Genomic DNA, 24,054 nt, shown 5'->3' on the forward strand with positions numbered 1-24,054 from the left:
CTTATAATAAATATATTTGTAGATCTTTTTTTTCATTTTTTTTGTTTTGTAAAAGAATAGGATATTCAAACTCTAATACAAAATAAAAAAATTAAAAAAAATAATATCTACAACTTTGATTTTTGTATGTGTGAAAAAACTTGAAAAAGGTTAGGACCTTTAATGTATGATATATTTTTTCTAAAAATTTAAAATTAATTATTTTAAAAAATCTAAAATGAAAAAACAAACGTACGTTAGTTTCCAAAACTGTGCCCGGCGGAGTTAACCTCTTATCCCCTCCATTTTTCTTCCTTGAACCTCCGATATATATATAATGTATGTATCTATTTCCCGTTGATTCTATAAATCTTCTTTATCATTTCAATGTATTCAACTCTCAGTTCTACTCAAAACCCTTTTTTTAAAACCGCTTCATTTCATACTTTTCATCGTCGCCGCATTAAGTTTAAAACTCAATTTTCAGTAAATTCTTCGCATAAACACCAAACCCAGCTCATAAATGCTGTTAAATTTTTACCCTTTTTAGAAATTTTGAAACCCACGAGTGGAAAGGTTGGAAAAGATGAAAAAGACCCGGGTTTTAGAAATGCAGATAAGGTGTTTGATGAATTTACTAAGAGAGTTTTGGTGGCAGTGTTTTGTTTTGTTGTTGGGTTATGTTCGTTTGGTGGAATCTTGAAGCCTAGAGTGGTTTTAGCTGCTCCTGTGGCTAGTGAGGTGGTGAAAAAGTCGAAAAGGTCCAAAGGGAAAGAGAAGGAGTTGAGTGAAGTTAAGGAGAGTGAGAAGGTGTTGAAGCCTGTTAAGGGGGACTATTATTCGGATTATACGAAGAGATTGTTGGAGATTGTGTCAGGTTTGCTTAGGAGTGTGAAGGAGGTTGAAGCTAGTAAAAGGGATGTGGAGGATGTTAAGGTTTGGTTGAAGAAAGTTAAGGTGAAGAAACAAGAGTTGCAAGATGAGCTTTTGAGGAAATTTGACGAGGAATTGGATATTTGGAAAGAAGAGGTGGACGTGTTGACTCGAAAGTCGGACAAAGTTCTTGATAGAGTGATGAGTGCGAAGAAAGAGAGGGAGAGTTTAGAGGATGAGAATGCTAAAGAACGGATAATGAAGTTGGAAGAGGAAATGAGTATTGGTGAGAAGGAATATAATGAGATTACGGCCAAAATAGATGAGATAGAAGATAATTTGTCCATGAAGGAGGCCCTCGTATTTAATGTTGCTGTTAGGGAGATTTCGTATATTGAGAGAGAATGTAAGCTTCTTGTGGAGAATTTTAGTAGGAATTTGAGGCTGAAAAACATGGACAGGTAGTATTATTTCCTTTTTTAACTATTACCATTATGTTTGTTTGACGGATAAGATTAGTTTGTGATTGGTGTTTAGTATTGGATTATCTGATATATGAATCTATGTAAGCATGGTTTGTTGATTCGGATTCGAATTTATATTGTTTTATATATCTTTTCACCTTAGAGGGTGATATTAGTAATCTTCAGTTAATTACTTGTAGGTTAAGATTTTTGTACCGGGGTAAGGTTAGTAACACAGTCAACCTATGCCGTCCATGCTGTTGTGTCCTTTAGCTTACCTCACAACTTTATTTTACATCAATGTTATTTTTTCCTCCAATGAAGTTAGAAAGAGCTCAGAATCTAATTACATAGAAAATGTGAAGAACTCTATCAATTATCATTTTTTCTTTTTCTAGTAACTGATTTTTAGTGTGATTATGATGTATGTGCTACTTGACTATTTTCCACACTCACATCCGCTAGCATTACGTACTTGTTTCACTTAACTGTTCTGAGTGAAATAAATTTTGCTGAAAAGTTTTATGCATTTTAATTTTGATGCCGCAAGAAGTCGCTTAGATCTAGGTGTAATGATTTAATTAACAGGCCTCCGTAGAGTGATATATCAATTTTCTGAAGATTTGAACACTGGAAGTAAATTTTAATTGTCTAGATTGTTTGTTGTCACTATTTTACCATTTTAAGATTCTTACTCTTTGTGTTTCTATTCTGGTTTCTCTGTTCATGATTGCAGTGGATCCAAAAGTCCTCTTACTAAGCTTTCTAGACTTGATATTCAGAATGAGCTAAAATCCACTCAAAGGCAACTCTGGGAACATATGATTTTGCCAAGTGTCATGGAAAATGAGGATTATGAACTTCCTTCTGATGAAGATTCTTTGGAGTTTGTCGAGCGTATAAAGAAAGTTCTTGAAGATTCAAAAGAGATGCAAAGGAATCTAAATTCTGGAATTAGGAAAAATATGAAGAGGTTTGGTGATGAAAAGCGTTTTGTTGTCAATAGCCCAGTAGCTGACATTGTCAAGGGTTACCCAGAGATTGACTCAAAATGGATGTTTGGAGATAAGGAAGTTGTTACCCCAAGAGCTGCTAGCAACCATTTATATCATAGTTGGAAAAAGTGGAGAGAGGATGTAAAGGCAGATCTTAAAAAGGATTTGTTAGAAGATGTTGAATTTGGTAAAAAATATGTAGCTCAAAGACAGGTTTGTTATGCTTTAGATATGAAATGATCTTGGTTCATAAGAGTGCACATTAATATAAAGATATCATTGCTAAGGATGCCTCTTCATGTCATCGTACTTGGTTGCAACTTGCAAGATGGCTCTTCTCTTTTAGCAATTTTTTTTTATATATTTTGTGATTCTAATTTGGGCAGTTGAGGTTCTTGTTGTTACTATTGATAATTTTACATGTTCAATTTTATAATTCTTGAGAATTAGTCCAATAGCTTAGCTTCGTAGTTTCCAAATTTTTGCTTTCCAATTTTTCACATGACAGGAAGATAAGGGCTGACTTATAAAGTGTTTAAATTTCTTTGTCACATTTCATTATGTCTAGCTGAAGCCTGTTTCACTTATAGCCTTTATGATTGTGATTTTGAGATGAGTGCTGTCAGCTGTGCATTTTTTTCTTGTATATTTAATATGCTTATAAGGGAACAAGAGAAAGAACCCCTGATTGACCATTAGAACACAATTGTATATACCCATTAACTTATGCATTGAGTTTATATTATGATGTTAAGTGAGAGCACTAGCTATTGGATTGAGTTTATATTATGATGTTAAGTGAGAGCACTAGCTATTGCAAGAAATTCAACTTCCTGTAAGCAGTAATCTTTGATTGATTTGCTGGCCGTAACTAATAAATGGTTTTTACTCGGAATTGTATGCTGAATATATATAACTTTTAGGAGCGTATTCTTCTGGACCGGGATAGAGTGGCTTCCAGGACTTGGTATAATGAAGAAAGAAACAGCTACGAAATGGATCCAGTAGCCGTTCCTTACGCTGTGTCCAGAAAACTTGTAGAGAGTGCACGAATCAGGCATGATTGGGGTGCCATGTATGTTACAGTAAAAGGGGATGACAAGGAATATTATGTCGACATTAAGGTTATAGTTCTATATATTTGTGGTTTCTTTTTGAATTTTATGAGCTAAGTTCGTGATTATATCTTGTCATTCTTAATTCAGGAATATGATATGCTGTTTGAAGGTTTAGGAGGGTTTGATGGGTTATATATGAAGATGCTTGCTTCTGATGTTCCCACATCTATACAGCTGATGTGGATTCCTTTTTCGGAATTAAGTATTGGTCAACATTTTCTCTTGATGATGAGGTTTGCCTACCAATCCTGGATGGGTGTTTGGAATTCTGGAAATGTAACTTTTGTACGGCAGAAGATCTTTGAAAGGTTTAGGAACTTAAATGAGGACATTTTGCTGGTGATTGTCTTCCCTGTAGTGGAGTTTGTAATCCCATCATCGGTAACTACTTTGACCCTCTTCGCCTCAGCCAATGTCTTACTCCTTTTTTTAATTATTTTTTAAATAAATTTCTCTTTTGACCTCATTTCCTTTTTTCTTGTTGGGCTTACACATACCAGTCAGCGGGCTTAGCGTGGTATATGGATTGGCTGACTGTTGCTGATATGAATTTTAGATCCCGTAATTCACTTGATTTTATTTGGTATCTTGGATTTGCTGTTAGAACCGTCATATATGGCTATGTGCTACTTCATATATTCCGATATTTGAAGCGGAGAATCCCAAGACTTCTAGGTTTTGGGCCTTTACGCAGAGACCCAAATATGAGAAAGTTGCGGAGATTGGTAATATTCTTTCATCACAACTGCAATTTAGTTGCTTATGTTAAAGCTTTTTTAATTGTTTTTGGAATAGTATTGTATCACCTACAGGATAGAATGCATCCCTTGTCAATTTGTCAATGTTTGATGCACCCACTCTACCTTTACTGAAGGTGATCCCTTTGGTTACAACTTTATATTATAGCTTTGACATCCCTTTGTCGTTGCTGGATAATCTTTCGTTAAGTGTTCTCACAGACCAAGACCTCGATGTTTTTCTAAACTGGCATCCTAATTTGAGTACTTAAATCAAAAGGTATCAATGGAAAATATAAATGAACTTACCCTGTCCTGGGGCTTTTTTCATAATATATCATAGTTGTCTAGTTGATTATGTCAAAAAGATGTGTCTCGGATTTGAAGTCAACACTGGATTGTCAATGTAAATAAAATGTATCTACCAGAATTGAATTGGAGATGAGTGACTAAGAAAGCTTGATTAAGTGTGACTTTTAAATGTTTCTCTCCGCTAAAATCTGATTTTTGATCTAGGATTACTGTATGCTGTCTTTTAATATTTCTACACGTTTATTGTTCCCCATGGCCAACTAGCAGATCCACCCTGGGGTTGCAATGTAGGTTTTGATGCACTTTACTGAATCATCTTACCCATCGGACATTTGGTGTACTTGATGGATTGCGTTACAGTGTAATTTTTGTAATATATTGCAGAAAGCTTATTTTAGATACAGGAAAAGGAGTATGAAGAGGAAGAGAAAGGCTGGTGTTGATCCAATAAGTACTGCTTTTGATCGAATGAAGGTTTATACTTTGGTTGAACTACCATATAATTTTGGATATTTTTCACATTCATTACATAGATTATCTTACCCATTTCTTTGGACAGAGAGTGAAGAATCCGCCTATAGAGTTGAAGAACTTCTCGAGCATTGATTCCATGAGAGAAGAAATCAACGAAGTTGTTGCTTTTTTAAAAAATCCCCGTGCCTTTCAAGAAATGGGAGCTCGTGCACCTAGGGTATAGTATTTTATTTTTTTAATTGTTTAAATAAATTGCAGTGCTATATTTGGTAGAGGGTGAACTTTGATTGCAAAGTATCCAGCAGATTAGTGCTGTTTTTTGTTTTATTTACTTTCACAAGCTCTTATATTTATATTTCGATTTGTGAAACAAGGCTAATCATCCATCAGTAATGTGTTACTTGCCAAAATGATTCTCTCTCTCTCTCTCTCTCTGTCTCCCTCTCTCTCTCTCTCTCTGTCTGTCTCTCTCTCTCTTAAAATTTACTTTTATTACCAATATTAATTAAGTACACCAAGTATTATATTTGGTTTTCTAGTTTGCATATAACTCCCTCTGGTGAGCTTGTACTGACTTCTGGTATACTTAGTTACATTGTTTAGTGCTTCTACATGCTTTACAATTGTGCAGCTGCCACTAGTCGCATATTGTCTCCACTTAGTCGCACTGCACTTGGATCTGGTTTCCAACTTATAGACATGACAAAATTTTCTGCTTGTTCAATGCAGGGTGTTCTTATTGTAGGAGAAAGAGGAACTGGTAAGACATCTTTAGCACTGGCTATTGCTGCCGAAGCTAAAGTTCCTCTTGTTGAAGTTAAAGCCCAACAACTGGAAGCTGGTTTATGGGTTGGACAGAGTGCCTCAAATGTCCGAGAGCTCTTCCAAACGGCACGTGATCTGGTTTGTAACTTTGTACTCTTTATAGAATACTTGCTTGTTTTCATAATTGCATAACCTGATTTGTCATGGAGAGTATGCTCTAAATAGACTTTGATGTTGCTACTAGTGTCTTGGATTAAAATTTAAGACTCCTTGGGAGATTTATCCATGATCTGATCTTTCAAGGGTGGGTGATTCTCTTATTTTGCCATGGATATTTTTTATGGAGCCTTTGAAGGCACTCCCTAGTTTGAGTAATGCATGATTGGACATACTCTCTTACAGTACTCTTGTTTTTGCTCCAGTTGTTAGGTGGTGCACTCCTTATGGAGTCTACCATAATGTTTCTCTCTCTTTTCTTTCTTTACCAGTTACCTTTTACCTTCTTAAATATAGCTAACTCATTGGATGTAACGTCTAGGCTCCTGTCATTATATTTGTTGAGGACTTTGATCTCTTTGCTGGTGTCCGTGGAAAGTTTCTTCACACAAAGAAGCAGGATCACGAAGCTTTCATTAATCAACTTCTTGTGGAACTTGATGGGTAATTATAAACCTTCATTGTTTTTGTTAAACTCATTCTGTAATTAGTACCAAAATCTTATGAAATCTTATGTGGCTTGAAATATATTTCTTAAGAAAACCAATCTACATAATAGAATTGGAATTCTCTCAGGTGGTTCCTTACAAGTTGCTATATTAATTTGTAATGACATTCAAATATTATATTATTAACTCATTTACTCGAGTGCAAAATTACTGTAACGTGCAAAGAGGTTTTGTTCTTACTTTTCACCCATCAGTTACTGGTATTGTTGAATGCACATGCGGAATAAATGTAATCTTAAACCCAGCAATCTGAAGAAATCTTATAATTTTGATGCTGTGAGGCTAGACATGTGTGCACTTTTACGATGTTATATCGTTGTCAGTCTGGGTATAGTCCTGTTTTTCCTTTGTAGAAGATCTGTATTCTTTTTTGTGTAAGCATACTCTTATAATAAGAAGTCTGCAACATTCCTAAACTCATTACTGGTGGCATGCAATTTACTTTAAATCCATTTATGCTTTAAAAATTAGATTTAGGGTTGAGCAATTTAGGGTTGTGTTCTATTTGAATCAATACCTCATATCTATATTGTCATTAGTCATCCTGTTATACCATGAAATTCTCTGCAGATTTGAGAGACAGGAGGGGGTGGTTTTAATGGCTACGACACGAAATCTTAAACAGATTGATGAGGCATTACAGCGTCCTGGTCGGATGGACAGAATATTCCATCTTCAGCAGCCAACTCAGGCTGAGAGAGAGAAGATACTTCTGACAGCAGCTAAAGAAACTATGGATGATGGAATCATTGATTATGTTGATTGGAGTAAGGTGATTATGGCTAACCTGCCTTTTATTTTAAATATTCTTTTGACAGTTTCCAACTGTTACAGGCTTACAATCTAGGTTAAATAAAACCCCATAGTCCATGCTTTCAGGTTGCAGAGAAAACCTCTATTTTACGTCCTGCAGAACTCAAGCTCGTTCCCGTGGCATTGGAGGGTAGTGCATATAGAAGTAAATTTCTGGACACAGATGAATTAATGACCTACACTAGTTGGTTTGCGGTAAGAATAAATTGTAGCTACAGTTTTATAGTCATATGTATGCAAGCTGTTTAAATGAAGATGCTTTGTGTTCGATTTTTAGGTTACTTAAAAATGTACATATTGACGATGATCTTCAGGTCCGAGGTTTGGTAAAAGGGGAAGCTTGAGAATTGTATAAAACTTTATAGTTCTCTCGTTAAAATTTAGCCTGCTTTTCTCTTTTCCAGGTGAAATGGGGCAATAGGTTTAATTTATAAACACAAACAAATTTGTTGAGAGTTAAAGCTTTATTGATAGTTAAGTATTACACGAGTCTTCATGAGAATCAGATGATATAAGGCTGCAAAATCTATATTTCCACTTACTTGGACTATTTGTGAGCGTCAACCTGTCTTAATCTGCCTATAGTATAGTGAGATCCTGTCATAGTTTTTATGTAACAGGTTGCAATCTGATCTACATGTGCGTCTGTACTTAACTTGATATTAACCTGAGATATTTTTTGCAGACCTTCAGCAGTTCAGTTCCTGAATGGGTGAGAAAAACTAAGATAATGAAGAGCATTAGTAAAATGCTTGTTAATCATCTTGGATTGACACTGACAAAAGAGGATTTGCAAAATGTGGTTGAGCTTATGGAGCCATATGGACAAATAAGTAATGGCATTGAACTTCTAAGTCCTCCTCTTGATGTGAGTATTCTTTCAAATGCTATTTCTGTAAAAAATTCACTGTTTCTTTCTGTCTTGCAAACACTTTAGTAAGTGCAGCCCTCCGTATTCAAACACTTAGTTACCTATAGATTCACTAGAGTAATAAGTAAGCTCCAGGGTAAAGCAAAAGGGAGGGCGGGAGAACTGTTCTTCGACAACTTGTAGGAAGAATATTGCTTAAAATTTAATATTTTTGAAAGCAAGTACTATTTCTGAGAAAAAGTACCTCTTTTGATACTTTCTCCGAGTAATAAGTGCTCCCTTTTGAAAATAAGCTAAACCAAATACCCCCGCCCCCAATAAATTTAGCTCGTATCACTTGGATGTAGTCAGCTGTTTTTCTTTTTAAAACATTAAATATTTTCTGATACTACATGTCTACATCCAAGTGAAATGAACTGAAAAATAGTGTACTTTTTTGTCTAATCTATAATCCATATTAACACAATCAATATGTTAACTTTGCGTATCTTTTTTATATCAGCCTGATTCCAGTTATGAGATTCAGATAATGCTTGCAGTTAATTATCTCCTCTACTATTATTTGGAAAATCGTGATCACTTATGTGCTTGTCATTGTATAGAATCTAACATTCGCTTTTACATTTGATAGTGGACTAGAGAGACAAAGTTTCCACATGCTGTATGGGCTTCAGGGCGAGGTCTCATTGCTCTTCTCCTTCCAAACTTTGATGTCGTTGATAATTTGTGGCTTGAACCTTTTTCTTGGGAGGTAACAAATATTCGTTGCTCTGCTTTTCAGTCATATACTTGTGCATTGCTGTAAGAAGATATCTATCCTCTGATGTATATTGTGTGGAAGTACTCATGATATCTTAACATCACACATTAGAGAATTCAGAATTATTATTTAGCACCTGAAGGCATGGAGGGCACTGTATCTTTAAATATTTCCTGTTGCAGGGAATAGGATGCACAAAGATTACTAAGGCTAAAAATGAAGGTTCTACGAATGGGAATGTCGAATCAAGATCTTACCTTGAGAAAAAACTCGTGTTTTGTTTTGGTTCTTATGTTGCAGCGCAATTGCTTCTACCTTTTGGGGAAGAAAATATCCTTTCTTCTTCAGAATTGAAGCAGGCACAAGAGGTCTAATTATTACCCATATGTCTTCACTGCATAATATTTCATTCTATTGTTTCTCAGAAAGAAGTTAACATATTTGGCGACTTGCAACAGATAGCTACCAGGATGGTGATTCAGTACGGTTGGGGGCCTGATGACAGCCCAACAATTTATCATTATAACAATGCGGTACCGGCATTTTTTTTAAGATTGTATCAATTAATTTTACATGAAGGGAATGTGCACCTTTGGTAGTATATATGTATGTATAACTCCATTAGTGAACTAAAATCAATAACTTTAACTCAGAAGTCCAGTTTGTTAGTTTTGAAAACAAGAATATTTACTTGATTTATAACTTGAAACTTGTAAAACTTATGAAGGACAGTACTTTGTCACAACATCCAAACCAGTAATATATGATATACGAGGATGTTGTACACATCTCCAACCTTTCATTCATCACTTGAAGATGATTAATACTATAAAAAAGATTTGCGATACTTTTACTTTAAACGCATTATGACCTTCGAACTAAATCATTCACTAGTTGTGTAACACATAAAGTGATTCATCGTAAAATGGTACAGTTACTTGCTAATCTGCAATATGTATTGTGAGAATTATCATATTTCTTCTTAATTTACACAGGACACTGCTTTGAGCATGGGGAACAACCATGAGTATGAGATGGCAGCTAAAGTTGAAAAGGTACAGATATGTGATGCTCCTAAACAGGTTTTGTAGTATCATATGGGGGAAACTTGAACATATACGTGTATGTAGAATTTATGATTTCTTTTCACAATTTTATGATCCTCTCAGAAACAAGTTTAAACGTATTGGACCTGCAACTGCTGTTCCCTGTATAATGATAAGCTTGTTCTGAGAAATATAGAACAATGTGTGTATCATGCTTCGGTGAACTACTATACATTTGATGTATCCTTGCATGTGTTGGAGCAATCTCATTTTATCATATAATAGTGACACTGATGACTGGACACATGTAGACTGTGGAAGTTCAAGAATTATCATCTTAATGTATATAGCTGTCTTTTAAACAATGATAAACTCTGAACTCATAGTTAGGCGCTACATACCCCTTTCTTATATAACAAATAAGTTAATAATTACAGAATATTCAACAAATGTGTTGTCTCACTCGTTTACATATTTAGATGTGCTTGTGGTGGTCCAATTCAGGTTCTGATTGAAGCCAAAGAAATTGTTCAACAATCTAATTTATGCAAGAAGAAATTTTTTCTGCGACAACTAAATAATATAGTAGTAATTATGAAGGTCAAAGCATGTATTGCAAGTGTTCCAATGTCAAAGAATTGGTTGTTCATACTGAACTGTTTTCATTCTTCCTCGCTTACCGGTGCAAATGTGATATGGTTGACGTGTAGTGTTGTTTTTGTTATTTGCAGATGTGTCAAAGAATTGGTTGTTCATACTGAACTGTTTTCATTCTTTCTCGCTTACCGGTGCAAATGTGATATGGTTGACGTGTACTGTTGTTTTTGTTATTTGCAGATGTATTACTTAGCATATGATAAAGCCAAAAGAATTCTTCAGAATAATTATCAGGTGCTTGATAAAATTGTGGAGGAATTACTTGAACATGAGATCCTAACCAGAAAGGTGAAGAACTCTTACTCGTTTTTGTAATTTATAGCTTGTGAATCTTGGTGTGTACACTGGCAAAATATATAATCCATATATTCAACCAAATACTATTAAAACCGGTAAACCATAGTTTGAACTTGTTGAACTTGAACTATCCTATCATCATTAAGCCACCTTCTACTGAGTAATGTGAAAAAATGATAGGATACAAGATGATTAAATAGTCTTTAAAAGTTAAAGAATATTGGAAACACCTGAGACCAAATTGTCAATTTGCCTAGTTTAATTAAAGCACCAAAATTAATTTTTGCAATAATCAAAGGAGAGATTATTGGGCTGGGACTTGCCTAGTAGTGTGTTTATTGGTCTCTTGTGTGAATAAGTTAATTGCATCTGATGTAGGAAGATATTTTGCATTGTCGCCAAGAAGAGTCAGTTTTTCCTGTCTTTAAATATTCATATAATTATATTGTTTAAAACTATTAATTGTTCCTTTTTTAAGTTTTAAGAATGTCGTATTCATTCCTCCATGGGTCGGATCATACCATGTGTGTAAAACTTGACCAAAAATGATTATGTAATTAAATTATAGGTTGATGGTCAATGTTAGGTTGAGATCTGAGCTGATACTTGCGTTTTTTTTCAGTTTCCTATCAGTATGTAACTGTGCTATTATGTTCATTCATTACTTTATCAGTTGTAGGTTTCTTATGGTTACTAGGTCCGTTTATCTACTAGTTTATCCTTACATACTTAAACATTAGATTGCTGTTAACATTAATTTGATCATGACTTGGCTATAGCCTATAGTGTACTGATCATTTTATGTCATCAATATGTCCTACATTGCTACCTGATATGGTCTGTTTTGCTTCTGCCAGTTGCAAATTTTAACTAGTTTTCTGAAGGCCAGTGTAGTTCTATATTTTCAATTCATAACAGTAAATTTTTCTTTGTCTTCCTCTTAGCAGGATTTAGAAAGAATAGTCTCCGATAATGGTGGCATACGGGAAAAGGAACCATTTTATCTTTCAGATGTTCATGTGGAAGAGGTAAGTCTTCTTAATATTCTGAAGATTGATAAATTAGATGTTTTTCTGTACAATAGAATGCTATATGAGCTGTAGCCTGAATTCCGTAAAGCTTTATCTGTTGAATGTGTAGTATTGGCCTTTTATGACTTCTACAGTTCTACGCGGAAACTTATTATTTTAATTTAAAGATGAATTATAGTATCATTTTTTGTAGTTCATGATGATTTTTTGACCTTTGCACTGGTGATTAATCTATTGCATCACCTAGGCCCTAGGAATAACTTAATGAAGTGACTATATATTTGTCTCTTGTAAGATAGCAAAATTTAGATTGGCTGCAATCCAAAATTACCCATAACATGTGAAATAATTTCTGATAATAAGATCTAATACAAAAAAAAAGTTGAGGACTCGCACGTATTTCTGTGTATGATATGTCGTTAATTGCAATACAGTGGCCCTCTTGTATCATTGTCCACTCTTCTTTTTTGAGGCACATCTATGACAAGACAGGAACAGAAAATATGTCTCATGCTGACGTCACATGTCCTTTATACATCTATATACTTTTTACTTGCACACTGATATCACCCTGGTGCCACCTATTATTTATATGTACCAGTATGTATCTGTTTTGTTTTACTGTCAATTAAACACATATTTGATTATAGAAATGAATTTATCCCCTCCCAGAAAATTTCTGAAAGTTCATTTCAGTTTAATTCTAATCTATATTGTATAGATTTTACATACAAATGTTTGGATCGGGTTGCAAACGGATTAGATCATGTCTCATCCATATCTCACCCGATTACTATTTTTGTTGTTTGATGTTTTTTTAGGCAAACTATATCCATTCATTCAGCTTTGGATTAGATCGGGTTGGATTTCTGATCCATTGACAAGCCTTCACATTGTAGACGAATTAGTTCACCCAAAGAAAATTGCTATGTTATTTTTCACAAGTTTAAATATTTCTATTTGTTGATTTTAAAACTTCTTCGGTCTAATTTCTCTTTGATTTACTCCTTTTTATATGTTAACCATGTATTATTAGCTAACATGGCTGACTTTAAACTATGGGTAGAAAAATTAAAGTTATTCTTGAGTTAACTATCTATTGCAAAATTTTCTAAGAGACTACTCATATTCCACCTATTAACAAGAGATTTCGATAGATTAGCCAGTTTCAATTTGCGTTAAACTCATCATTGTTTTGCTGCTCCACTGACCTATACTTAAACTAATTAAGAAAATTTCATTTAAAGCTGATCTTGTATTCATAGCTGTTTAGTCGATCTACTTGCTTGTTGAATATCGTATTTCACTTTTGTGACTTCTGTCAATTTTCTGCAGCCTGTGTTTCGGAACTTGATTGAAAATGGCAATGCATCAGGAACTGCTCTTTTAGGTGCAGCAAATTAGGACGGACGACTAGGGAGCTGGATACTTTATTTCTGCATGTTCATCAATGACATGAGCAGTGCATGTGGATCCTATCTTTTTGCTGATTGCTGGAAAAATATTGCTAGCTTCTATGCATTCAAAATCTCTGTTTACAAGTTATGAGGAGTTCACCACCTTTTTGTATGATCTTTGGTGTAAGCATCAAGAACTCCAAGCTGGCCAAAATTTGTATGATCTTTGGTATCACCACCTTAACGAGGCAAGTAAAATACTCGCATCGATAGAGAGTTGAAGAGATGACAAATCCTTGTGTATGTATCGAAAATGGAAAAAAACGGGGTAGCTAGAAGAATTTTTGGGCTCCCAACTTAAATAGTGGAATATGGTTTTGTGTAAATCAATCGGCGACAAAAGGCTTAGAAATTTGATGAACAGCGAGGATTCGGAATTCATGAGGTACTAGTTAGGTAGCAGCTGTGTACAGAAACATGGTTTTGTCATGACAAGGACGATATATCCTTTACAAAGTATACTAAATTCAACAATCGAGAGCATCTGGATTTTTATTTGCCTGTATGATGTTCGTATTTAACTGTCATCACCTATTGTAAACAAAACTCTGTCATAGTGTAATGAAAAATTAGGTTTTCTTTTTACATCTTTGCACGTTCTGTCCTGTTGAGGTGAAAACGTACGGATATTTTAACTGCTTGGAATGTAATCTGCATGATCTAGTAGACTAGTAGTATTAAATGAAAGTTATTCATCTCTTATACAGAATTTTACTTCAGAATAATATTTTACATGTAAATTAGGGCAGCAATGCTAGATTTAAGAAGCCAAGAACACATCAACCTTGTTATTTGTACTTTTTGATAGAAACTTCATGCATATAGGAGGCTTCACCCCAGCCAAAGCTAGAATTGAACTGGGCAATGTCCAGATTCCGTCTCCGCAAATTAATCCTGAAGCTACTGCAGGGCCAAATGCATCTGCCTTCGCTTTGTTTATCTTCTCCCACACGAAGAGTATTAAGCTTCCGACACACATATCAATTGCAAAGTATGATCCGAGGTAGAATGGTATCGCCATTGCCATGGGAAGAGGAATGTACTTTGCATACTTATTTGGTGTAATATCTTTGATCATGTTTATAATTATTGCTCCAGCAAAGAAGACGTAGCAAAGCGTTAGACAGTTCTTTGGCAATGACGAAAATCCTTCTACTCCCAAAATCGCCATGTTTCTGTAAACAAGGGCGAAGGGAGCTGGATATTCTGAGCCTGGAAGCCCAAGATCATCGAAAGCCTTGTAGAAGAGCCAGAAGACACAAGGAGAAATCACACAACCCATTGCGGTCCCAATGATTTGGCTCACAAACATAGACCTCGGTGAAGCTAGGGTCATGTACCCTGTCTTGAAATCCTGTATTAGAATGAGGTTCATGTCAGAAATGGATCGCCAACGCAGTTATTTTTATAAGGACTGGACACTAGCCTCAAAATAATGCAGAGTGGGAAAGAGAGGGATGAAGTTATTACCTGCATTAAGTCAGAAGCTGTTGCCACAATGTTCATCATCACCCCACAAGCAGCAAGGCCTGCAAGAACTCCACCATTGTCTTTTCCTGCCCAAGCTCCAATCGTGAAAATGGCAAGCTTTCCATAAGTCGAGGCAAGTGACCAGTCAGTCAACCCACAGCCATATGCATTGCAGAAAGCTAATGCTGGAGCAAAGATGTAGATGACTATAACATAATACCATTCCAGTTGCTTGAAGATTTGAGGCAGAACAGCTGTGGAGATAGCAGCAATTATGACATAACCGCTTACTGCTAGCCACGATGGTATTTGATCCTTGAGAAACATTTCAGTTCTGCATTGATCATCAAAAGAAGCTGCCTTTGCTTCTGCAGAAGTCTTATCAGCAAGTGGAAGAATCATGTTAGGGTCTTTGTTTCGAAGCTGATTTGTCAAGCCAACTACCGTTTTACTTAAAACTTTAAAGAAGTTGTATATTCTGTTGACGGAGGAATTTGGTATCAACAAAGTTTGAGGTTCGTCGCCGGAATCAAGATCTACGATGGTGGTTCTTCGCCTGAAAAGTGAGCAGAGTGTGGTGGTTGTGATAAATTGGGGGCTGAGATTGCTTAGGGTTGGTGGTGGCTCCTTATGGCTCTCGCTTCCGACCCCTTACAATTTGCCTACGTATCCCTATTTATAGGGAATCAAGCCCACGTAGTTCTTGGGGAACAAGAAATCTAATGGGCTTAGACTTCTTATTCTCAGGCCCGGTCCAGAATCCATCTTCCGCTAGCTTTAGGAATGTCCAACTATGAGGCCCAACCGCGAAGGCCCAAGGCTCGTTTGTAATCGCAGGACTTCACGGATAATGCATCTCCCTGCGCAAGGATAACATTCCGCTACAGCTATCTCCCTTGAATTACGAACGCAGGTATAGCCACGGTTCACCCCAAATGCCAGACGCGTCCCTGTCCCCCGAATGAGGATAACCCACCAGATAGCAGGACAGGTGATCCCAAGCTCTTGGGTGCAAAGTGCAGGATGACTCCAAAGTTCTCCAACGAGGACACCCGTTGAATACAAGAACAGAGTTCCCAAAGCACACACCAAAGTTAACCCCGCATCCCCAACGAGGACACCCGTTGAATACAGGAGGAGGCCTTCAATCATCAGGCATACCCCTGGAGGCCTTCAAGCTTTTCACGGACATCCCCCTCCTTGACCGTCTCAAGGAGGGAATTCTTCAAAGAGTACCTGCAACAAATATGTTAGTGAAAATAATCCTCCATTGCTCCTTCCACGCTTGTCTTGCTTTAAACTTACTCTTGATCATGCATTCTTCACACATAGGACGCGTCCTGAACGATTGGGCGCGTCCTGACGCTACGAACTCCACATATTGTTATATCTTCCAAGTATCTCTATTTGCTTTATCTTGAATGAGAACAAGCTCAACCATCCCAAAGTGTGCATCTCCAGGAGGCAGGACGCGTCCTCCCCTTGTAAAATACACATATTCTCCTTGCATGACAACCTTATTACCTGTACAGCTCATCCCGTTATTTATACTTATCAGGGCGCGTCCTGCGCCTTGGGCGCGTCCTCCTCCTTTCAATATCTTCCTCCTCATCTCTTTACATGACAACCCAAAATACAGCCTACACAATCATGGACGCATCCTACATATACAGGGCGCGTCTTCGCTTCATACAATGTAGACCAAAACCTAATTATTCATCTTCTTGCCCCAATTCAATTCCAATTGACCCGTATTTGACCCGAGATGATCCAATACCAAATTTTGGCTATAACAACTACCCCCCGAATTCCATATGAAGTTGGAAACAAAATTGGAATTCTAATATCTACATCCAAGCAAAAATTTGTGTCATCCTCCACTCGTATGAGTATGCGTCTTCTGCATCTTCCTCTATGAAGGCGCATTCTCAATTAAGGCCGCGTCTTCGGAATCTTATCCTCCTTATTGACCATGACGGCGCGCTCTCACTCTTTGTCGCGTTCACAATTGTCATTCACATTTCTTCCTGCCTTCACCTATGAATACCCCTTCTCTTCTTGATAACCTTAACCTTGGTTTGTCTAGACAGGTTTACCACTTATGTACTATATATCTAAACTTACATGAGCTAACTCTGCGTAAGAAACAAGAGAATTTGTACAAAAGTGTGCACCTCACATACCTTGGAAAAGCACAATCCATTAACAAAGATTTGAGGATTCTCTAACTTTTTCATCCCAATATTGGTCTCCTATGAGCGCGCCTTAAACTGAAAGGGTCATCATATGAGGGCGCACTCTAAGGAAAGCGCGACCAGAATAAAACACTAGCTCTCTGATCTTCAAGTAATAAATAATCTTCGACGCAAGGAGGACGTGCCTTGTTGGTGATAGTGATCCTTCCACCGATGACACAATACCATTCTATATTTGATTTCCTGCTTCTTTCCAAATCATGACTCCAAACCGTTGATCTCATCTTTTCCACAAATAGCGTGATTCATTTATTCAAATCAAAGTCAAAACTTTTACAATCTTCTTCAATCATCTATTTATAGAAGGTGCGCCCTTTAAAGAGGCGACGTCTTCCTCAAATAATTAACATCATTAGAGGGCGCGTCCTCTTTACGAGGAGCGTCTTGCTCGATGAGAGGAGCATCCACGTCGACAAGGGTATCATTCTTGGAGGGCGCGTCCTCTATGAGAGGAGCGTCCACCTCCACAAGGGGAATCACCCTTGGAAGGCGCGTCTTCTCTAAGAGGAGCGTCTACTTCGACAAGCTAACATCCTTGGAGGGCGCGTCCTCTCTAAGAGGAGCGGCTTATCTCGACAAGGTCTTCATCTTTGGAGGGCGCGTCCTCTCTAAGAGGAGCGGCTTATCTCGACAAGGTCTTCATCCTTGGAGGGCGCGTCCTATGTCAGAGACGCATCCTCCTCGACAAGGGTATTCATCCTTGGAGGGCGCGTCCTCTGTCAGAGACGCATCCACCTCGACAAGGGAAATCATCCTTGGAGGGCGCGTCCTCTGTCAGAGACGCATCCACCTCGACAAGGGAAATCGTTCTTTAAGGGAGCTACCTCTGTAAGAGGCGCGTCTACCTCGACAAGCTAACATCCTTGGAGGGCGCGTCCTCTCTAAGAGGAGCGGCTTATCTCGACAAGGTCTTCATCCTTGGAGGGCGCGTCCTCTCTTAGAGGAACGTCTTATCTCGACAAGGTCTTCATCCTTGGAGGGCGCGTCCTCTCTAAGAGGAGCGTCTTATCTCGACAAGGGTATTCATCCTTGTAGGGCGCGTCCTCTGTCAGAGACGCATCCACCTCGTCAAGGGAAATCATTCTTTGAGGGAGCTACCTCTGTAAGTGACGCGTCTACCTCGACAAGCTAACATCCTTGGAGGGCGCGTCCTCTATAAGAGGAGCATCTACCTCGACAAGGGTCTTCTACAAAATCTTCATGTAACAAAACTAAATCAAAGATCAATATTTTTAGAAGGCTTTTGTCTTCAACAAAGCTCAAGCGATGCAAAAACTATCTCTTGTTGAAACATCTCCCAATGAGGCATCTCACGAAGTGGCATCTGATAAAGGGCATCTCACTCTCAGAGACATTTTCTTGAAGTTGAGCGTTTCCTTAAACATGAGTATTTTTTCGACCTTACGCATCTCTCTTATTTTTAGGAAAAACCATGTACCTTACTCATGTGGCAATATGTAACACCACAGAACTAATGAGAGGTAACCTACCCCCCGAGCGTGCACCTTGTCAAAAGTACTTTGTAGCCTCATCTTCCTCATCTAAACTAATACAACTCCCACATTCCCTTTTTGCTAAAGACAACTAGATGACCTTGGTAATCATATCGAAAGAAGAAGCCTTAACATATGAGCCAGATATGCTCAGGGCGCGTCCTGAAAACTCACTCAGATTATTGAGGATGTGAGGGCGCGTTCGCTGAAACTAAACTCTCGACATACTAGGAAGATCATTGTACTTCATTCGCTTCTTTATAAATTATGTATGTAATGTCGAGGAAGATCACATGGGTATTTCAATGAAGGCGCGCCTTGAGAGAGATAGCCTTGGAGAGTTTACTTATAACTGTGGAGGATATAACATTATATCCTTAGATGGAGGAGCTCATTCATGTCCTGGGGCCTCACCTTGACAATCAAGGGGCGCGTCCTAGGATTCATGGTACCTCTAATCTGATAGATTCTTTTCTCTTGAAGTTCCAATATTAAGATTCTCCTTGTGGTCAATAAAGTTCACCTCACCATCAATATTTTTTTTTTTTTCGAGGGCGCGCCTTAAAGTAAGGGCGCGTCTTGAAAGATGAGGAATTAGTTCCAGTCGAGTCATTCTTCAAGTAGTGACTATAACTCATCTGATTATCATGACATCTTCATTGAAAACTTCCATAGACTTTTTCTTCTGAGGGCGCGCCCTGGGAGGGCAATTCTCCACTGAATGTTTCACATGCAGAGGGTGCGCCTTAATATATTGTGACGCGACACTTGGTAACTCATGAGATTTTTCCCTGATAAGATTTCCTACCTACAATAAACACAATTAATATGGAGCTTGGAATGTTACCTGGAGGACGCGTCCTAGAGGGACGGACGTGTCCAGTCGGTGAATTTTCCTGGAATTTGCTGAAAGTCATCTGGGCCCCAAAAATCAAGGCGCGTCCTAAGAGTTTGTGGGGATTTTCTCCATGCCAAATCTCTTTCCCAGTCCTCTTCCTGCACAAGTCCCAAAAACAAGTAATGGAAAATACAACGAAACTAGTTGAGTGTTACCTTGAGGGATCTTGTTAAAGGCGATGACTAGCTCATGATAGTAATGCCTTCTTCTTGGAGTGTTCTCCTCCCGATCGTCCTCAGATTTGCGCCTGATTAAGTCTTCTGAATTGAATAGTGTTCTCAAATCTTCTAAATCAAATAGAATTGTTCAGTCTTCTCGTTGGAATAGGATTCTCCAATCTTCTAAATGGAATAGGATTCTCCAATCTTCTAATTAGAACATGATTCTCCCATCTTCTAGATAGAATAGAATTCTTCAATCTTCTAATTAGAATAGGATTCTTCAATCTTCTATACCAAATAGGTTTCTCCCAATCTTCTTAATGGAATGGGTTTCTTGCAATCTTCTAAGCCAAATAGGATTTTTTGGTAAAAATTCGTAGCTGCTGTTTTCCTCTGTTTCCGGGCTGCTCAACTTGGATTGTCCTATCCATATCATCTCTGAATTAAAGAGAATTCAATAAGCTTCGCGTAGGCTGTAAGATCATTCAAATCTGACTTACGGAACTCGAGATACGGCCCAAACAGTGTAAGAAAATCGCATAACCCACCAAATCCGAATTTTTCATCCAACTTTGCTCCTTTGTGGACATGGTTGTAAACTTCAACCCTCATGGCTGGAAATCATCATCCATGGATCTCCCTCGTGGCCGTGGATACTACATTCAAATCTCCTTTGACCCCCCGACCAAAAATATTTATTTTTACGGATCTCCTTCGTGGTCGTTGTATGCAACTCCTCCGTGGCTATCCTTCAATTCTTGCGTCAAAGAACCTTCATCGTGACGAGACATCTCTTCCTCCTGAGATTATGATCTTGATCAGCACCCCTCCTTCTAGCGCCAATTTGTTGACGGAGGAATTTGGTATCAACAAAGTTTGAGGTTCGTCGCCGGAATCAAGATCTACGATGGTGGTTCTTCGCCTGAAAAGTGAGCAGAGTGTGGTGGTTGTGATAAATTGGGGGCTGAGATTGCTTAGGGTTGGTGGTGGCTCCTTATGGCTCTCGCTTCCGACCCCTTACAATTTGCCTACGTATCCCTATTTATAGGGAATCAAGCCCACGTAGTTCTTGGGGAACAAGAAATCTAATGGGCTTAGACTTCTTATTCTCAGGCCCGGTCCAGAATCCATCTTCCGCTAGCTTTAGGAATGTCCAACTATGAGGCCCAACCGCGAAGGCCCAAGGCTCGTTTGTAATCGCAGGACTTCACGGATAATGCATCTCCCTGCGCAAGGATAACATTCCGCTACAGCTATCTCCCTTGAATTACGAACGCAGGTATAGCCACGGTTCACCCCAAATGCCAGACGCGTCCCTGTCCCCCGAATGAGGATAACCCACCAGATAGCAGGACAGGTGATCCCAAGCTCTTGGGTGCAAAGTGCAGGATGACTCCAAAGTTCTCCAACGAGGACACCCGTTGAATACAAGAACAGAGTTCCCAAAGCACACACCAAAGTTAACCCCGCATCCCCAACGAGGACACCCGTTGAATACAGGAGGAGGCCTTCAATCATCAGGCATACCCCTGGAGGCCTTCAAGCTTTTCACGGACATCCCCCTCCTTGACCGTCTCAAGGAGGGAATTCTTCAAAGAGTACCTGCAACAAATATGTTAGTGAAAATAATCCTCCATTGCTCCTTCCACGCTTGTCTTGCTTTAAACTTACTCTTGATCATGCATTCTTCACACATAGGACGCGTCCTGAACGATTGGGCGCGTCCTGACGCTACGAACTCCACATATTGTTATATCTTCCAAGTATCTCTATTTGCTTTATCTTGAATGAGAACAAGCTCAACCATCCCAAAGTGTGCATCTCCAGGAGGCAGGACGCGTCCTCCCCTTGTAAAATACACATATTCTCCTTGCATGACAACCTTATTACCTGTACAGCTCATCCCGTTATTTATACTTATCAGGGCGCGTCCTGCGCCTTGGGCGCGTCCTCCTCCTTTCAATATCTTCCTCCTCATCTCTTTACATGACAACCCAAAATACAGCCTACACAATCATGGACGCATCCTACATATACAGGGCGCGTCTTCGCTTCATACAATGTAGACCAAAACCTAATTATTCATCTTCTTGCCCCAATTCAATTCCAATTGACCCGTATTTGACCCGAGATGATCCAATACCAAATTTTGGCTATAACATATTCCATCTCCAAGAATCAACGAGATTGAAATGAAGACCTGCAATGCAATGTAAGTATGTCAGTTAGTAATAGGATGATAAAATGTTTCTGAAATGCATAGTTTCTTTTCGTGTGTAGATTACCCGATAACCTTGAATTCCATGGAGACTGCTAGGGCTGAGATCTTTATCATACCAGTCACCTTTTCTGTTTTCTATGAGAGGCCACATTATACCCCATGAAAGAATTGATCCAACTAGTAGAGATATGTTTATAATGTATGGACATATCATTCCTACCCCAACATATGTAGCCGAAAAGTCAAAATAAAACCTGTAAAAATAAAACAATTGAGAACACTGATGCCCGTGGTGAATGATATCCTTAACTATAGATTTGCAGACAAGAACTACACTAACCTGTTTTCGTATGCTTTGAGGCCAAATGTGGGGAAGCTTGCAAATCCACAACCATCCCCGGAAGTAAAAAACCATTGGAAGAAACCCCACAAGAAGCTAAAGGAGAAGAATTTTCCCAGTGCCTTGACTTGTTTCCTAGAGTGTTTTCATATTTGTTAGTACATTCTTTAGGAGATCTCGAGATAGTAATGAATGATCAATGAAAATGAGGGGAAGTTGAGTATTACTTGGCTAGTTTGGCACCTTGAGGAGTGTGGAAACTGTTGATAAGATGAGCAGTTGCAGTCCCACTTGGGTATATAAGTTTGTAGTCTATAACCATGATCTGCAGTCACCAAGTCATACTTCAAAATCTATACAAGTAATGTAAAACACTAGTATTATCTTCTTTGGCATCTCAATTTTTTTCCAGTTATACTGTGAATGTCCTTAGTCCTACATTTGAAATATAGAATCGAGTCGAGTTTCCAAACACTGTGTAAATCTCTGTTTCTATCTCTGCTAGAATTTAATTTACCTTTCGCAGAGGCAGCACTGAGAAAAGGCCAAGGAAACTGACAATGAAAAGAAAACCAATAATCCATGACAAACTTGGGTCCTTGATATCCTGAGAATCATTGGCTGTTGTCGACTGATCTGCGATAACTTTACTCATTCCAAATAGATAGCTCCCAAACCCCCCTACAAAAATTCGTTCAGCTTAGTTAATCAAACCGAAAACAAACAATATCCCACTCTTACGTAGGATCAGAGATAGTGATATGTACGCAAACCTTACCCCTACTTCATGAACTAGAAAAAGTCGCGGTATATATGAAGAAATATCAATAAAACAAGATGAGATAAATAGTACTTACCACTGAAGGCAATACCAGAAGTGGCCACAACACATGTCTGAATGACAGTATTTTCTTGCCTAGTAAAAGGCTGCTTCAAAAGCCCTGATTTATCCAAGAACTTAGTCCATGTCTTGACAAAGAAAAACCCCAACAAACCAGCTGAGACATTAAGAGAAGGAATGATTCCACTAGTGAGATTCAACTTCATCACTATAAAAGTGAACAAAATTCCCAACACAAAGCTCACAACAAAAGCTCTCACAGTCAACTGGCTTTGCCATGAAGGCACTTTAGTATCCTTAAAAATCATCTCAATAGACTGCACTTCCTTAACTTCTTCTTCAACTTCATGATCTTTTGAATCTCCCTTCACTTTCCTCCGGTGCAATGTCTGCTCCTCTGCCTCATGGCCCGCGACAGCTCCATCCTTGTGGCCATTCTCTATGTTGTCATTCTCTGTCGTGTTATCGTCTCGTGTAGTCTCCATTCGTGATCCTGAAATGGTGGTGAAACTAAAGACACAACTTGAAGAAGTTTACTTCTAAATCTATCTACTTATATAGTACTAGTGACTTTAATGAAAGAATACTCTATAGTTGTTTGTATGTGTTTGTACTTACACTACACTTAAGCTAATGATTACTATACTTAAAACTGATAACTCCATAAAACAAAGGGTTTTAATGGTTTTAACGTTGAGAAACATAGGCTGCATCGCTTGTTTCTTGCCAGCATGTGTACACAAATGTACACACATACCTATATATAGCAAGCATGCATGTCAATAATGACGGAATCAGAATTTTAATACTTAAAATAAAATATTATTTGATTTAATGAAAAAACTTTGACTAAAAAACGGAATAATAAAAAAAATCTACTAAAATTTTCAGTTCAGCCGAAGTCTATGTTTTTCATCGCTGGGCGGGTTCCCGAATTTTGGACAAAACTATGAGCCTAAATCCAATATATTTGGATTATACACATTGTAGAGGCCAGTTCA

General features: G+C 38.1%; 2 protein-coding genes across 3 annotated transcripts; one reads left to right on the top strand and one right to left on the bottom strand.

The window, feature by feature from the left end:
• The first annotated feature begins 228 nt into the window (after positions 1-228).
• LOC141679344 (putative inactive ATP-dependent zinc metalloprotease FTSHI 5, chloroplastic) lies at positions 229-13,959 on the top strand. The gene is made up of 19 exons (XM_074485846.1): positions 229-1,313; positions 2,053-2,524; positions 3,235-3,435; positions 3,517-3,810; positions 3,930-4,154; positions 4,863-4,952; positions 5,038-5,169; positions 5,682-5,855; positions 6,256-6,377; positions 7,013-7,214; positions 7,322-7,450; positions 7,941-8,123; positions 8,758-8,877; positions 9,069-9,254; positions 9,345-9,419; positions 9,882-9,941; positions 10,770-10,877; positions 11,834-11,914; positions 13,253-13,959. The coding sequence occupies exons 1-19, from the start codon at positions 367-369 to the stop codon at positions 13,319-13,321; spliced, it is 3,870 nt and encodes a 1,289-aa protein (XP_074341947.1). The 5' UTR covers positions 229-366; the 3' UTR covers positions 13,322-13,959.
• Positions 13,960-14,051: 92 nt separating this feature from the next.
• On the bottom strand, positions 14,052-23,792 carry LOC141679350 (putative metal-nicotianamine transporter YSL7). Of its 2 annotated transcripts, XM_074485854.1 has the most exons (8): positions 23,070-23,792; positions 22,730-22,893; positions 22,440-22,537; positions 22,213-22,347; positions 21,937-22,126; positions 21,818-21,851; positions 14,845-15,323; positions 14,052-14,728 (listed from the first exon to the last, which is right to left on the bottom strand). In XM_074485854.1, the coding sequence occupies exons 1-8, from the start codon at positions 23,536-23,538 to the stop codon at positions 14,135-14,137; spliced, it is 2,163 nt and encodes a 720-aa protein (XP_074341955.1). In that variant the 5' UTR covers positions 23,539-23,792; the 3' UTR covers positions 14,052-14,134. The 2 variants fall into 2 exon arrangements, with proteins under 2 accessions (XP_074341955.1, XP_074341960.1); XM_074485859.1 differs by lacking the exon at positions 21,818-21,851 and having other exon boundaries at positions 14,845-15,220; positions 21,890-22,126.
• Between the last annotated feature and the right edge of the window lie 262 nt (positions 23,793-24,054).

Source organism: Apium graveolens, chromosome 1 (assembly GCF_009905375.1).
Source record: "Apium graveolens cultivar Ventura chromosome 1, ASM990537v1, whole genome shotgun sequence".
NCBI classification, from domain to species: domain Eukaryota; kingdom Viridiplantae; phylum Streptophyta; class Magnoliopsida; order Apiales; family Apiaceae; genus Apium; species Apium graveolens.